Source organism: Aythya marila (genome assembly GCF_965140915.1).
Source record: "Aythya marila genome assembly, chromosome: 5".
Lineage (NCBI taxonomy): Eukaryota > Metazoa > Chordata > Aves > Anseriformes > Anatidae > Aythya > Aythya marila.
Genome location: NC_139046.1, coordinates 7,538,242 through 7,552,565, shown reverse-complemented (window position 1 = coordinate 7,552,565; position 14,324 = coordinate 7,538,242). Strand labels below are relative to the sequence as shown.

General features: G+C 40.0%; 1 protein-coding gene across 1 annotated transcript in view; it reads right to left on the bottom strand.

Annotated features, from left to right (window-relative positions):
* MTHFD1 (methylenetetrahydrofolate dehydrogenase, cyclohydrolase and formyltetrahydrofolate synthetase 1) overlaps positions 1 to 14,324 on the bottom strand; it is a 40,320-nt gene that overhangs the window by 14,400 nt on the left and 11,596 nt on the right. Inside the window, exons 8-17 of the mRNA XM_082762027.1 lie at positions 13,074 to 13,185; positions 9,098 to 9,225; positions 8,363 to 8,460; positions 7,526 to 7,699; positions 6,871 to 7,007; positions 6,537 to 6,583; positions 4,388 to 4,495; positions 4,225 to 4,299; positions 2,021 to 2,123; positions 760 to 836 (exon numbers count right to left, since the gene is read on the bottom strand). Coding sequence (XP_082618153.1) covers positions 760 to 836; positions 2,021 to 2,123; positions 4,225 to 4,299; positions 4,388 to 4,495; positions 6,537 to 6,583; positions 6,871 to 7,007; positions 7,526 to 7,699; positions 8,363 to 8,460; positions 9,098 to 9,225; positions 13,074 to 13,185 — 1,059 coding nt within the window. The remainder of the gene's footprint in view (positions 1 to 759; positions 837 to 2,020; positions 2,124 to 4,224; positions 4,300 to 4,387; positions 4,496 to 6,536; positions 6,584 to 6,870; positions 7,008 to 7,525; positions 7,700 to 8,362; positions 8,461 to 9,097; positions 9,226 to 13,073; positions 13,186 to 14,324) is intronic.

Sequence of the window (14,324 nt, the reverse complement as noted above, 5' to 3'; positions counted from 1 at the left end):
CTATTATATGACTCTCTCCTGGCACATAAACTAGTGATTCATGTAAGAACACTTACAGAATATATTTTAGAAGACTGAGCTTACTAACTCATCTAGCCATCACTAAACAGTACAGCACATGACAAGGAAAAAAACCAAGCCCAACAACAACAAAAACCTAACTGATTCTGTAAGAAATGAAGGGTAGAATTCATATTCATCTGACATAACACAGATACCTCTGTTGAAGCTAGGTGCTCTAGAGACCTTTTCAAGTAAATAGAAAAAGGGTTTTCTGGGCACAACCCATTTAAACTATTAATTTGACAGTTATTAAAGGATGAGAGAAATCAGTTCCAATTGACCATTTTTCTACGTTGATTATACAATGAATCCAGACAACAAGCTTGGATACTGTGTTGGGTTTTGGACAGACGCATCCCAATCAAAGCATGTGCAGTGGCTAAGATTAGCAATCGCCAGGCATCATATTTGCAGGGAGCATTTGTGTACCACTGTTACTGTGCCACAGTCATAAGCCAACTAAGCCAACGTTCAGGGAAGGGCTGATGGGAACAGACAGCAAAAAGTCCCTTCAACCAAGCACTTCAATGGTAGCAGTTCACTACCAATACAAAGTATAGTTTTATTTTCTCTTTAACAAAATACCAGTAAAAAAAAAAAAAAAAAGAAAAGAAACATCTGGAGTTACAGAAACTTGCTTTGGGATTGTATTTTTCAAAGTACTTTTTAAAAGACACAAGAAAGGAGAATAATTACCGTTCGTGAAAAGCCTTTTTCTGTTGGAGACTGTCCAATAGTGATTTTCCTGAGGAACCTGTCATTTGTATCCAGTACTGTGAGGATGCAAAGAGAAAGATGAGAAGTCACACTGCAAGCCATAAGTCACAGTTCTGGTTTGTAATAGATCAGCATGAAGAGAGGATGGCAGTTTGGAAAACCATCTTCTCCTACTGAATGGCAGGAACTCATCAACACGATTCTTCTCTGAAATGGAACTGCAATGATGTTAAGATGATCACAATCACATGCAGATTCTGCATTGTGTTCAGAGGGAGTCTACCTACCTGTGTGTGCATTAACCACAAGTCCAAAGCCTCTCTGAAAAGCAGAGCTGCTAGCATAAGTCCAATTGCTTTTTCAAATTTTCATGGCTTTTTCATCATTAGTTAAAATGAAATCAGAAAGTTATTACAGCCAAAAGGAAATAAAATTATCATTTTATAAATTTAAGGACAAAATGGTCAGAATCCACCATTTAATGAGAACAGTTCCACAGAGCCCCACTAGCTCAAATTATCTTTGGAACACAAACTATCAAATACCAGCTTAAACTTGCTGTTTCTTACTAGCTGCCTGAAAAATTCTAAGTATTTTATAAAATATTTCCCATGAGGCAGGCTAATTTAGCTCCATTATAGGTTATGAAGCAAATTTTGGAGAATACATTTCACTTTGTATTTTCATAAAAAGAAGAAAAAGCAATCCTCATGGGATCTAAATAAAATTTTTCCTTATCTGAAATTCCTTTTGTTAGTGAAATACTAATACAGCCAGACCAGAGACTGATCTTACTTTAGGTATCTTTAAAAACCTTTTAAAAATCTGGCATTTATTTTCTGTCATTTCCCAACAGAGCAAGTGGGCAGATTAAAATTGAGTTTAATTCCAGAACAGTACCCTCTCCTTGCTCACAATGCTTTCTCAGATAGTCAGGTTTTTTACCTGACTGTTGGCTAGAGTTGCTAAACTCAAAACTCTCAGTGACCAACAAAAGCACAAGCACTAACTTGCACCAATTAGTGAGGTCTGCTCTGAATTCACAAAGATTAGGATTCAAGCCCCTGTGTCAGCCCCTGTAGGAATGGGATCCCAGCTGCACGCACCTATCCCACCAAACACTCAGAGCCCTGCTGTCCTTCCCATTTTCCCAGGAAACACAGTTCCAGCTACACTTGCAAACCTCTCTTTTGAGATGGTTTGTTTTTTTAATAACTCTTTCATTTAATGGCTCTTGTACCTCTTTGCCATGTTATGGTGGCCGGGTCAATGTCCAATCTCACAAACATGTTCACTTCTTCCTTTGTCAAAGCCATAGGATCAGTTTTGTTAATGCCCAATTTCTATGGAAGGAAAGAACAAATAAGAGAAAAAAAAAAACTATAATGAGAAGATTCAGAGAAATGAACCTTTCACTAGAGCAATCAGCCTTTGCCAGCAGCACATGCATATTCAGAAATAAGGAGGAGATGCCCTATTGGTGTCCCTTTTCCGAAGACCCACAACACAAAGTGATCCGCATCAGCATGTACCTGGAAGCAGAGCTTGCTGCTTGCTAACTTGTAAAGGGCAATGCAGAAAATAGAGCTCATCAGGGCAGGTTGTCACTAAGTTTTGTGTAAGGCATCTACGGAAATCATTAAGAAAGAAAGCTCTGCAGTTTCTAACACGCCTCGTTCTAACCATTAGTCTCACATGCATACAGCCATTTCTCATTAGTTTGCCTAGGGTCACTGCACACAGCCATACGTATTTAAAGACACTGCTTTCAGCATGCTGGTTAAGCAGCACAAAGGAGGAATTAAACAATTCAGTCACAAGGCTGTCAGCATCCCAGAAAGCTGATCTTGAACATACTGGGAGGATGGGCAGTGTGCCAAGTTGCTTAATTGAGAGAAGAATTATCTCAAGAAGCCCGATATAAGTGCAAGCTTAGAAATGAGGAAAAGGATTGAGCTGATTTACGAATAGGCAAGGCAAGCTTTTTTTTTTTTTTTTTTTAAATTAACTAGACAGCTAAGTCCTATTTTCTCCGGGAGAACAGCAGGGAAAAAGAAAGTCTGTTCCCTCCGTCTTCAAGCACAGCATTAAAAACAAACAAACAAAAAACAACAAACCCCACCATATCATCAAAAAGATCTGCTTTCTGGAGTATTAGCATCCCTTTACATCTCAGCATTTAATAACCAGAGGAGTGCTTAAGGTAGAGTTCTCTTACAGTCCATCAACAACACCAAGTAATATGACAATGCTGCTTTGCCTGGCAGTGGAAGTAAACCGCACATTCTCTGACGGTTGAGACATTATAGCCAATTAATAAATTAGAGTTTTAGCTTCCTAAGTAGTCTATTGGTCCTGACCTCCCTATGGGCAACTGATTGTATTCACGCTCAATCAGGTTTGCACTCGGAATAAGCTCAGCAGAGCCCAGCCTGTCTTTGTAGCCAGAAGGTCCAAGTGCAATGGAAAAACTATTTCCCTGTTAATCCTAATTTTTGAAGAGGCCAGGGACACACTTTGGAAGTTCAGTTCTGTGGACTGGAGGAGTTGTGATCTCCACAGGGTCTGCGACTCAATGACAGGTGTTCTTATTTAACTGAGATTTTTTTTTCTCAGGGAGAAGAGAAGTAAAGGACATAGGGGACAGGCATTTTTTTCCCCTTCTCTTCTGTTTGCTGAATCTGGCTAGGACAAAAAAATTCACTACCTTCTCTTTTTGCTGAATTCTGAAAGTTGTCTTTTTTGTGCTGCATTATCTATATAGCTGTCACATACAAATTATTCATCTTTAGCTTTAGCTGGCTGTGACAAAGATTGGTTCTTGTCTTCTCTTAAACTACATTAAGGGCACTAAATTGACACTATTAATAAAGGGCACTAATCCATTTGTCTCCTCCCACTGCATTACTCACACAGCATATAATAGATTTACATCAATGATTCTTCCCCTTGGAGCTTCAACTCATTGTTATGTGTGCTGTAAGACAGACTGCAACACTTTTGTACACTTTGTGTAAAAAACAAATGCTAGTAGAATGATCTAATCATTAGCTGGTTGGCCTACTCAGCCTCTTATCTCCACTGACAAGCGATAGGACACACAGAAATGGTCTCAAGTTGTGCCAGGAGAGGTTTATACCGGATATTAGGAAGAATTTATTTTTGGAGAGGGTAGTTAAGCACTGGAATGGGTTGTCCAGGGAAGTGATGGAGTCCCCATCCCTTGAGGTATTTAAGAGATGTCTGGACATGGCACCAAGAGATGTGGTTTAATGATTGGACGTGGTAAGTTGGTTGGACTTCACGATCTTGAAGGTCTTTTCCAACCTAGGTGATTCTATGACCCACAGTGCAACATGAGTAGTTTTGTTACCTAGCTCTGCATACATAAAGGAGGAGTAAGTGGAACAGAATCAGAAACCAATGTGGAACCAGTGAACTTACCTGTAGCCTTCGGATTTGAATCTCTGAGAACTTCCTAACACCATTGACAGAAGGCACCAAACGGTTATAGAGAGCCTTGAAGAACAAAACACGTAGTTAGTACTGCTGGCATACCCACAGCACCTTGGCCAGAGTGGGTTGGGCAGGGTAAGAAGGATCCTACCTGATCATTCTGAGTTAGCTCATGGAACATTCGTGCATCCACAGCAGCAGCAACCAGGTTGTTTGCTGCAGTAATAGCATGGATGTCGCCAGTGAGGTGAAGGTTAAACTAGAGGACATAAAACATATCGGTTACCTCATCCTGCTGCAATTTTCATATATTTCAATACATTGTAGACAGATGGAAAGAGACATATTAATAGCAATGTTAAAGTGGGTGAGGGTGGAGGGGGAAGAGATTGCTCAGAGCAGTATGTGGAAGAGAGGAAAGAATTTCTCTGAAACAGAAAAATGCCTCCCCCACATTTATGTCATTTTACAAACTTCCAGAACAAAGCTTCCAAATCAGATTTTTGCATGAGAACAGTTCTGCCAGGCTCCTTGATACCTGAGAACAGCATGGTACGGCGCATCTGCATTACTCCTTCTTTCACCTTCCTTCTGACCCACTCACATTATTTGCACAACGTTTCGCACATTAGCTGAAGTTCTGGCTGCTCCCACAGAGGTATCTGAACTAAATTCAAACTAGCAACCTTATGTGGTGCTATCAGTAGAGCTGTGACTGCACAGAGCTCTGCATAAGCTAACCACTCACACACAGTATCGTAGGCAGGACTTGTAGACCACGTACTACACAGTGACAACGCTAGTAGTTTTCTCGGTTCTATCTCATTAAACGATAATTTGAGTGGGCTTGTCTATGTGAGTTTTCTTGCTGCACTGTAGCTATACTGACAAAAGATTTTGGATATATAGCTTACTTGATGAACTTGTGTTAGGGCAGGGAAGGGAAGAATGTCGTTAAAACAATCCATTTCCTCTGTAGCAGTGCAGCACAGGAGGAAGATGAAAAAAGGACATTAGAAAAAGTGATATGACAGAAGCCTTTATGATACCACTTTGCTGGAGCCTTGCTGCTGTGGTCTTATAAACCAAACAGCAAAAAACAGACTGGAGCTAGTCACACAGTGATTACAGATCCTAATAAGGAAATGCTAATTGTTCTCATTCTACTTATATGCAACAAGCAGCAATTATTACCACCTCAGTCCTCATTTAAAAGTTATTTGCTTGCTAATCATTTCCTGGGATGAAAGCTGCATACAGAAACATCCAATGATGTATCAAGGTCATTACTACGTCTACTGACTCCAGGTACTTACATTTTATGAGACATGCATTGATAAATTAAAACACTCAGAAAAGACTACAGTGTGTTTTTCTACCATGTGGGCCATACTTTAAGTCCTTTCAACCAGTTTGTTTCAAGACTGGGGCTGCTTCCCACTGCTACATGCACTGAAGTCTTTTAGCTCATCTTATTAACGCTCCCATACAGGAGATTATTTTTCCTGTCACATCTATCATTCACACATGGCACCTGAATAAGTCAATCTTCTGCCTCCTTAACATTAAAAAAAATAAAAAATCTTTTATGGACTTGCTGCATCAATTGGAACAAACAGCCCTTTTGATCTTTTCTGCTTTTCCTCCTCAAATTACCCTGTTTCAATCTGTAGTGCACAAAAGTAAGATTCTACATGCAATTACAAGAGAGTTGGAGGAAGCACGAGAGCACGTGCTACACGTGCCTTTCAGTTCCCTGCCCCCAGACACAGGATTTTACTCGTTGCCAAGTCACATCAGAAATACACTGCAGTGCCAGTCACCCACAGGCTGAGGTCTTGGCATTATTGATTCCCATTTTCCCTTTTCCCATTTCATGTTAGTAATCTAAAACACAAGTACACCAAAATAGCTTACAGAAGGAGTCAGTGACCACTGTTGCTGACAGAACTATTTAACATGCTTCCAAAATGTATTAGGTCATTATAATCTTAATTTCAGCACTGGGAAAAAGAGGCACTGCATGTATTTTGCTGAAGGGTACGCAGCAATTCAGAAGTAGAAGAGGGGAGGGAACAGAGGAACTGGGAATTCTCAGTTCTGTAAAATTCTTTGACCATGCAAATGCCCTTCTCAAACAACCAAAGAAATGAGTTTTCTAAAAAAAAGCTTTGCTGAAATCAAACGCTCATTCTGATACACTGGCCCATAAACAAAAAAGATTTCCTACGTTATCTGACTGCAGTGTCTCTTCAAGGTCTGTAAGCTATACGTGCAATGAGGTTTTGTACAAAAATTACCTCTTCCATGGGAATAACTTGAGAATAGCCACCACCTGCAGCTCCACCTACAGAGAAACAGACAAATCATGTAAATAAAGGTCTCCCTAGCTCAGAATGATAATGCATGTATTTGTTTAATGACTCTAAGAAGGCAGCTACTGTTGAGCAGCTTAGCTAATATCCCAGCACAGCACTTGAGAACAACAGTGAAAAACTTACTCAAGGTTTTTCTTTAAGAAAGAAATGAGATCTTAACTGGGAATTATGTAAAACTACGATGTAGCAGAATAAAAATCTTCAAATGCCACCTTTCCCCATTTAGACCACCTGAAATCAACAGAACAGCACATACCCTTTATACCAAAGGTTGGCCCTTGAGAGGGCTGTCGAACACAGGCAAAGACGTTCTGATGAAGGTGTGCTCCTAAGGCTTGAACAAGACCTATGGTGGTGGTGCTTTTCCCCTCTCCAAGTGGTGTGGGAGTTATCCTGCAGTGACAAAGCACAACGGACACAATGAAACCCTTGTAGTAGTTGAGCACTTAGAGGGATAAAACAGGTACCCAGTGACTGTAGCTAATGCCAATCAAATTCTGGATTGTTTCACACTTTAGCTAATCTTCAGCAACTGACAACAGGAATAAGATTGGCAAGTTACCACACAGCTGCCCAAGACCTTCCTCAGAAGCATCTTGCAGGTTACTGTTGAAGGCAAGCTGCTAGACTAGGAGAACTCTGTGATCCAGTCTGCCCTTCATTAACCTGACCTGCAGAGCAAAACAGTGCACCTCCAAGAGAAAAATGTTAAACTGCATTCCCACTATTTGCTAAAAGAGGTAATTCTAGTTCTCAAACCACTAGATTGTCACAGTGTGATTTGCTAAAACCCAAAACACTCCATACAGTCAACTTACCAAAAGACAATACAATGACAGGCCAGGCTAACAAAATTTCTTTTCATCTTGACACCACGTAAGTGATGCCTCTTCAGCTAAGGAAGTACCTACCCAGTAACAACAACGTATTTGCCATCTGGCTGGTTCTTCAGCCGTTTCAGAGCTGACAGTTGAACCTTGGCTTTAGTTTGGCCATAGAGTTCCATCTCATCAGGGAGAAGGCCAACTTCTTTTGCAACTTGATCAATGGGCTTGGGTATGCAAGATCGCGATATTTCAATATCACTGAAGGAAAGAGCAAGATCAGTTTATAAATACCACAGACTTCTCACAAATTCCGTTTCTGGCAGCATGACTCAAAAGCATCTGATCTATGTTTTAAAAGGGAAGCTTCAATGTTTTTTAGTTAAATGAATCAATTCTACCAATATTGGCTATATTAGAATACACACATCTTCAGAGGATAACAATAAAATGAAACATAATACAAACAAAAAACACCTTATGTCTTTCTATAGATACTGGGTAGGGCTCCATTATGGTATTCTTGCTATTTTCAACTGCTCCTTCTGGACTCTACATCAAGAACTTGTACTTTAAGGTGCTAAGTTTTTGCCAAGTCACATAGAAAAATTTCCCAAAATATAAGCGTCTTTCTACTTACTGAATCAGCAACTACCTAGGCTCACCCAAAGTATTTATGGAAAACCACGTTTATGCCCTAATATTATAATAACCCAAGCCTATATTTCAATATAGGTCACAGCACCACTGAAGGTTAGCTCTCCTTCTCCTTGGGAAGATCTCACATTGCTTTCTCATTAGATCTCTCCAAACGTAACCCTAGCTACAATCTACAAAGTTGTGCTCTATGTTATATAAAACTTGGGAACAGAAGTGAGTACTACACTGCATGAACACTGCCAGTAGCTTCATTGAAGGCATTACCTTGGAACAGGCATCTTCAGGGTAAGCTGGTTATATTGGATGTTCCATTTTCCAGGCTGGAACTTCTCCAGAAAACGTTGCGCACTCTCCACTGTACTCTAAATTGAGAATGAGAATGCGTTATAACAACAACCACTGCATGGACCTTGTTGGTTAACAGAGACTCAAAAGGCTTTCCCTGCCCCTCTATCTCAATTTGGGATTAATAACAAAGTGCTTTGATTAAAAACAATGCTAACAATCCAGAATGAGAATTTGCTTGGAATTTTCTTAAAATACAGATAGATATTTATCTGTCTATATTTGTATAGATATAGTCCAGTGAAGATATTATTTTTATATATTTATAATACCTTCTATTGCAGCTTCCTTTAAAAAAAGGAAACAACAAAGCAGCTGTTCTATACTGTTACTCTGCTTCTCTTTATCCCATCATCGTGCAAACAGTTTTAGAATTATACCCAGAGCTTTGTAAGACAAGCTAATTTCTCGCTGTTTTGATAGGCCACAGTTAAATATATAATTTTTTTTTCTTTTTTTAAATTGTTCTTCTGTCCTAACATTTCTTTTGAGGCCACCTTCTTCCTCAGTCTGCAAATCCTAACTAGACCCATATAAGAGCAAGAAAGAAGCACCAACTGCTTTTGGTAGTGTGCTGACGATCAGTAGCAACATACCCCAAAGGCAAATACAGAGGAGATGGGCTGAGAGATGTCTCTCTCTCTGCCCACATACCTGCATTAACATGGCCACAGTCATAGGCCCAACGCCTCCAGGAACTGGGGTGATGTAGGAAGCTTTTTCTTTTGCTGTATCGTATGCCACATCTCCTACAACTCTTTTTCCACTGGCCTTTGTGCTGTCTGGAGATTCAATGAAAAATGACGTTACACAGATCACACATCACCAAAACAACAGAAAGGGCAGCACTGACTGAAGCTGAAGCCCTTTCCTTTGCTGGAGTAACCAAAACAGATGCTGAGTACCTAGGAAGCTGCAAAATAAAGCTAAAGCAACACCACAAGATGAATCATACTTCACACGCAGCGTCAGGGCTGATACACTACATCTTCTCCTTAAGTGCCGTCTATCCTCAGCCAAACAAATCAGTCACCCTTTCCTTGAAGACAAGTCTTATTTTCTCAAGGACACGTGCCCCACAGGGCAGTCTGAAGACTCCAAAACAAATGCTGCTTTTGGCAGCAGGGGAAACAAAGCATACACCTGGTCTTACATCTGTGCAAGTATAACACACAAATGGAACATACAAAATAGATGTCACCCAAACCATCCTCTCACAGATCCTGCTGTAGTGCTCTAAAGGCATAGTACAGCTTCCAATTTGAAGGAGATAAGAAACAATGATCTAGAAGATGCAAAAGAAGAAACATGGCTGTCTTGTTCCAAAACTCCAGATTTACAGTTGCTTCATTCCATTTTAGAAGAAAACTAGGCCTTTCTATTGATAAAATTCATCTATCTTTGCAGAATCTGAAAACAGAAAATGCTGAGCTTTTCAATTACCTATTGCCATTTAATGATGTACTGGTAAATACTGCACTTCACAGATACCAGACTTGTCAAAACAAACCTCACAGGTGGCTTAACAGAGTTCCAGCAAAATAACCTCCTTTCTGGCAAAAAAAAACTTGCTATCTCCTGCTGTACTACATGACCTTTAAGAACACCGGTAAGGAGAGAACAGGCAAAATGCATTAGCAAACTGGCAGAGCCATCTCAGGAACTCACCAATTACTGACATAGCTTATAACAAAAGCAAATTTAAGTTTATTCTGGAATCGCAGATCCTCATTTCAGGTATAAGGTCCTAGGCAACTTTAAGCAGTGTGAAAAATCGTATGGTAGATTTTAATATTGTTATGCTAAAACATTATCTTGTATACAGTAAGTATATGTTTGTACAGAACATAATCAATAACTTTAACATACATTTGGTGAGGGGGAGGAGTGTAAAAGAAACCAAACTCATGAACAGCTGATAATGGTAAAACTAGAGGGAAGAAAAGCAGCTCCTGCCAACACTAATGTTTAGCTGCACTGGTACTGACAATTAGCAGTTTAGATGTTTTTCTGCTGCATTTATGTTTCAAGCAACACTTCTCTTTCCTAAAATTCAAAGCTCAACTATCACAGCTGTTAACATTGTTTCTACAGCAACTGTCAGCTTTGCTGCCCAAGCTGCAGACCAATCTGGCCTTCCAGCCCAGACAGTAGTTTTAATTAAGTTTGCAAAAGGCAAATAGTATAATTATATTTTCTTCCAAGGATTCCAAGCAGCCTTACCAACCACCCCAGCCAGGAAGACTCCAGGCCTCAAAATGAAGAAAACAAGTGATGAAACATGTGACTCCAAACACAAGCAGCCTGATCTGTTACACAGACACAGCCATGAGCACAAGCCAAAAAACCCCCAGTCCTTGCCCCTGCATCCACACCTCATGCCAAGTGCTGCTGAGCACAACTTAGAGGCTACTCAATTATCTTTAAAATATCCTTTTGAAGGCAAGCTCATACACAGCACTTTCTGCTTCTCCCCATTAATTTTACCTTCTTAATATTCATCATTCTGCTTTTAAAGAAATAGCTACAGAAAACATCGGTGACACTATAACCATTCCCAGTGCCTGTGTCTTTGGTACAGTAGGTTTTCTAGCCAGCTGGAACATATGAGAAACAACATTCAAGGACTTGGAGATTCAAGAAATGAAGGAAATGCATACACATATGTAATGAACAGGTACGATGATGCAGCAGTAGGGAGAGAAATACAAATATAATGTAGTCTGTAAAAGGAATAAGACACTTGTCTGCTCTAGTAAAGGTTTCAGGCAATCCTTTCTTGCTCTTTCTCTACCCAGAGACTCAGAAGAAATTCTGTTCAACTGTAGCACAAATGCAAAAACAGATGTGCCCAAATTATCCAAAGTGGGAGCCTTGGGAGCACACAGGCCAGCCTCTATTTAAAAGCACAACAGCTAAATTTTCATGATGCTACAGCAGCTATAACATTTCTAGATCCAACTTTGAAAGTGTGCATGAAGCTACTTGTACTGACATGTCAAATCATATTGGGATTTGCCCCTACAGACACAAAATATAGGCATATCCAGAGATTTCCTTTTCCTTCATCTGCAATCATATCCACACCTAGCAGGCACCTAGCTGTGTGAACTTAGAGGTCCAGGAAGATGTATGATAACTGTGGCAGAGTGCTCAAAGCACCATCACAGCTAGCACTAATACTCTATCTGGACAGCAATGTAGCTGGAGAAGCTGGCAACCCAGCTTCTCTTCTTTCTATAGCATTGCAATTCCCAAAATACTGCCACTGGTTTTCCAAAAGATTCATCTGAAAATGTTTTCACAGCCTATCAGAAAGGAAGGAGGAGAGAGAAAAAAAAAATCTCAGCAGCTTTAGAAAGCCACAGAGAAGTCTGTGGCACACATCATTTTGAAATGTGACAATTTCCGTGGTACTCTATCAAGCCCTGTCCGCGGAGCCTTACACAATGCCTTAAGTAAACTGGCATAAAACTCTGAGTAGGCTGGCTGCACAAGAAACTCAGACCTCAGTGCACTGCCCAAGGCAGATGATTTGCAAAGAAACTGGGATGTGTCCACAGAGCCACAGTTCACATCAGGCCTGAGGAAAAAAAAAAAAAGGCCATAGTATTATATGTCACAAAACACACTGGTAGTTTTATTCCTAACATGCTAGTGAGGGATAGTCCACATTGCTCAGCTTTATGCATATCAGCAGTGACCCTGTGTTTTTTTGGCAACTTGCCTAAGTTTGGGTAGCTTGGCACAAATACTTCATCAAACAAACAGCAACAGCACAGAGTTTTTTTTAATTTTAATTAGACTGCGGATTAATGTTTTTAAATGCAACTCAGTGTCATCTTTGAGGAACAAGATTGTTGAGCAGAAATTTCTTTACATTCCTTTAAATAATGGCAACAAAGTGACTGATTAATTATGAAAATTACCGTTTAAAAACCTTGTGGGTGTAGCACAGAGATAGTTGGATGGTGACTAATTTTCCATATCATTGAGTATCTGCATTTTGGATTTTTAAAATGAGGTGAAAACAGAAATTGTCAGACTGCCTGTTCCTCAGCTATTTGAAACCCTACCTCAAAATCCATTACGTTCAAACACTTTGTTCTATGCCAGAGCCACTGTCACCAATACTCTTGCAGAAACTGCTTTGTTTCAAGACAAGAAGCCTAAAAAGTTAGATGTTGTGATTCAACAAATCCACAGCTACTTTAAGAGATTGCTTGCCATTTATGTATTTCAAACAGAACAGCTTAATGAGACTTAACTGCAAACTAATGACAGCAAAGCTCCACGCTCAAGAGTGACAACAGCAGCAGGATTTCACTGTGTAGTTGTGGCAAATTACATGGATATTCTGTTGTAATACTGCATAGGCCTCCTCTTTTCTCTACAGCTAATCACCCTCATTGATGGAAGAAACAAAACTGCCACTGATCTGCTTCAGGGCAGTACTTCAAAGCAATCCTTGTTTTGTTCTGGCATCTTGAGGGGTTGCCATCATTACCTAAGATAGACTTCAAAGAGAAAGAAGCCCATATGGACTAGAAACACCAAGGAAACTGTATCCATGTACTTACATAGCAACATATACAAATAAATCCCCAGTCTTTATACATTACCCACGCACCTGGCACATGGTTAATTCCACAGTCTATTACGATCGCACCAGGTTTGATCCATTCACCTTTTACCATTTCAGCTTTACCAGCTGCAACCACCAGGATATCAGCTTTACCAACCTATAAAAAAAAAAAATCCAAACAAACAATTTCATGTCACACCAGCAGTAGAGAAAGGCAGAGCTGCTTCAACAGCAACTTAAATCAGCTCCAATTGCAGCGAAACTGTGTGCTCACCCATTGCCACTGGAGGAATGTGAGGGCATCATTAGTGATGACAGGTAGCTAACAGTTCCTTGGCAAGGACAAATTCCCACGGCCAGAAATTACAGCCTATTTTCACACTCCTACCCTGAACTGTTGCTAGTCAACACTTCACAACCTCCACTGAACTCTTTCATGATTCCCAAGTGGATCACATACACTACTTTTAGATGAAAAACCTCCTGCATACTCTTATCTCCCTCCCTGCAAACTTCCCTGCATATTGAGCTGCTCTTCTCAGTACTAGAAATATACCCAACACCCATCAGACAGCTGCCAAGAACAACCCCTACGCAGAATGGTAAGCTACAATTCATTTGTGGCAGCACTGTCTTGTGGTTTTTATGTCCAGGCCTGTGTAACAAGCCACTCGGGGGGAAGCTGATTATAATTCAGCACTAGTATTTTTTCAGGCAGTACTCAACAAGTTTGATAGATCCGGTCACAAATCTGCTACTAGAAACTCGGACTGAAGTTCTTGTCACATCTCGCACTGCTTCATTCATGTCAGCTTAGGAAGCTGCTATCCCTTGGAATTTTTTCTTTTCATCTTAAAGGGTGATAAGCTATTTTAAAGATTTCATTAAGAATTAGCACTTCAGTTCTTAATCAAACTAATGACAGTCATATTGAACAGCAACTTCATGAAGCATTGCAGTGTTTCTGATCTTGCATTTGAGTTACACTCAAATACACCTACCCCCTTTCCAGCTTTGATACTTGCCTACAGAGCCTGGCAGTGTTGATTGCTCAACAAAATTCAAGTAGGTGGCAGCACAGCAACACACTATTCCTGTCACTCTCACTGCTAAAGAAAAAAATGGTACCAACTCCCAGTCATAGAAAATAGACTGGAACAAAGACCTGGAGAAAAGCAAAAAAAAAAAAAAAAAAAAAAAGAAAAAAAGAAAAAAAGAATGGTCTAGCATTTCCCAGCCACTAAAATAAAAGACCACTGGACCTTTTTGAGATAAAAACAAGAACTTAAGTTGTCT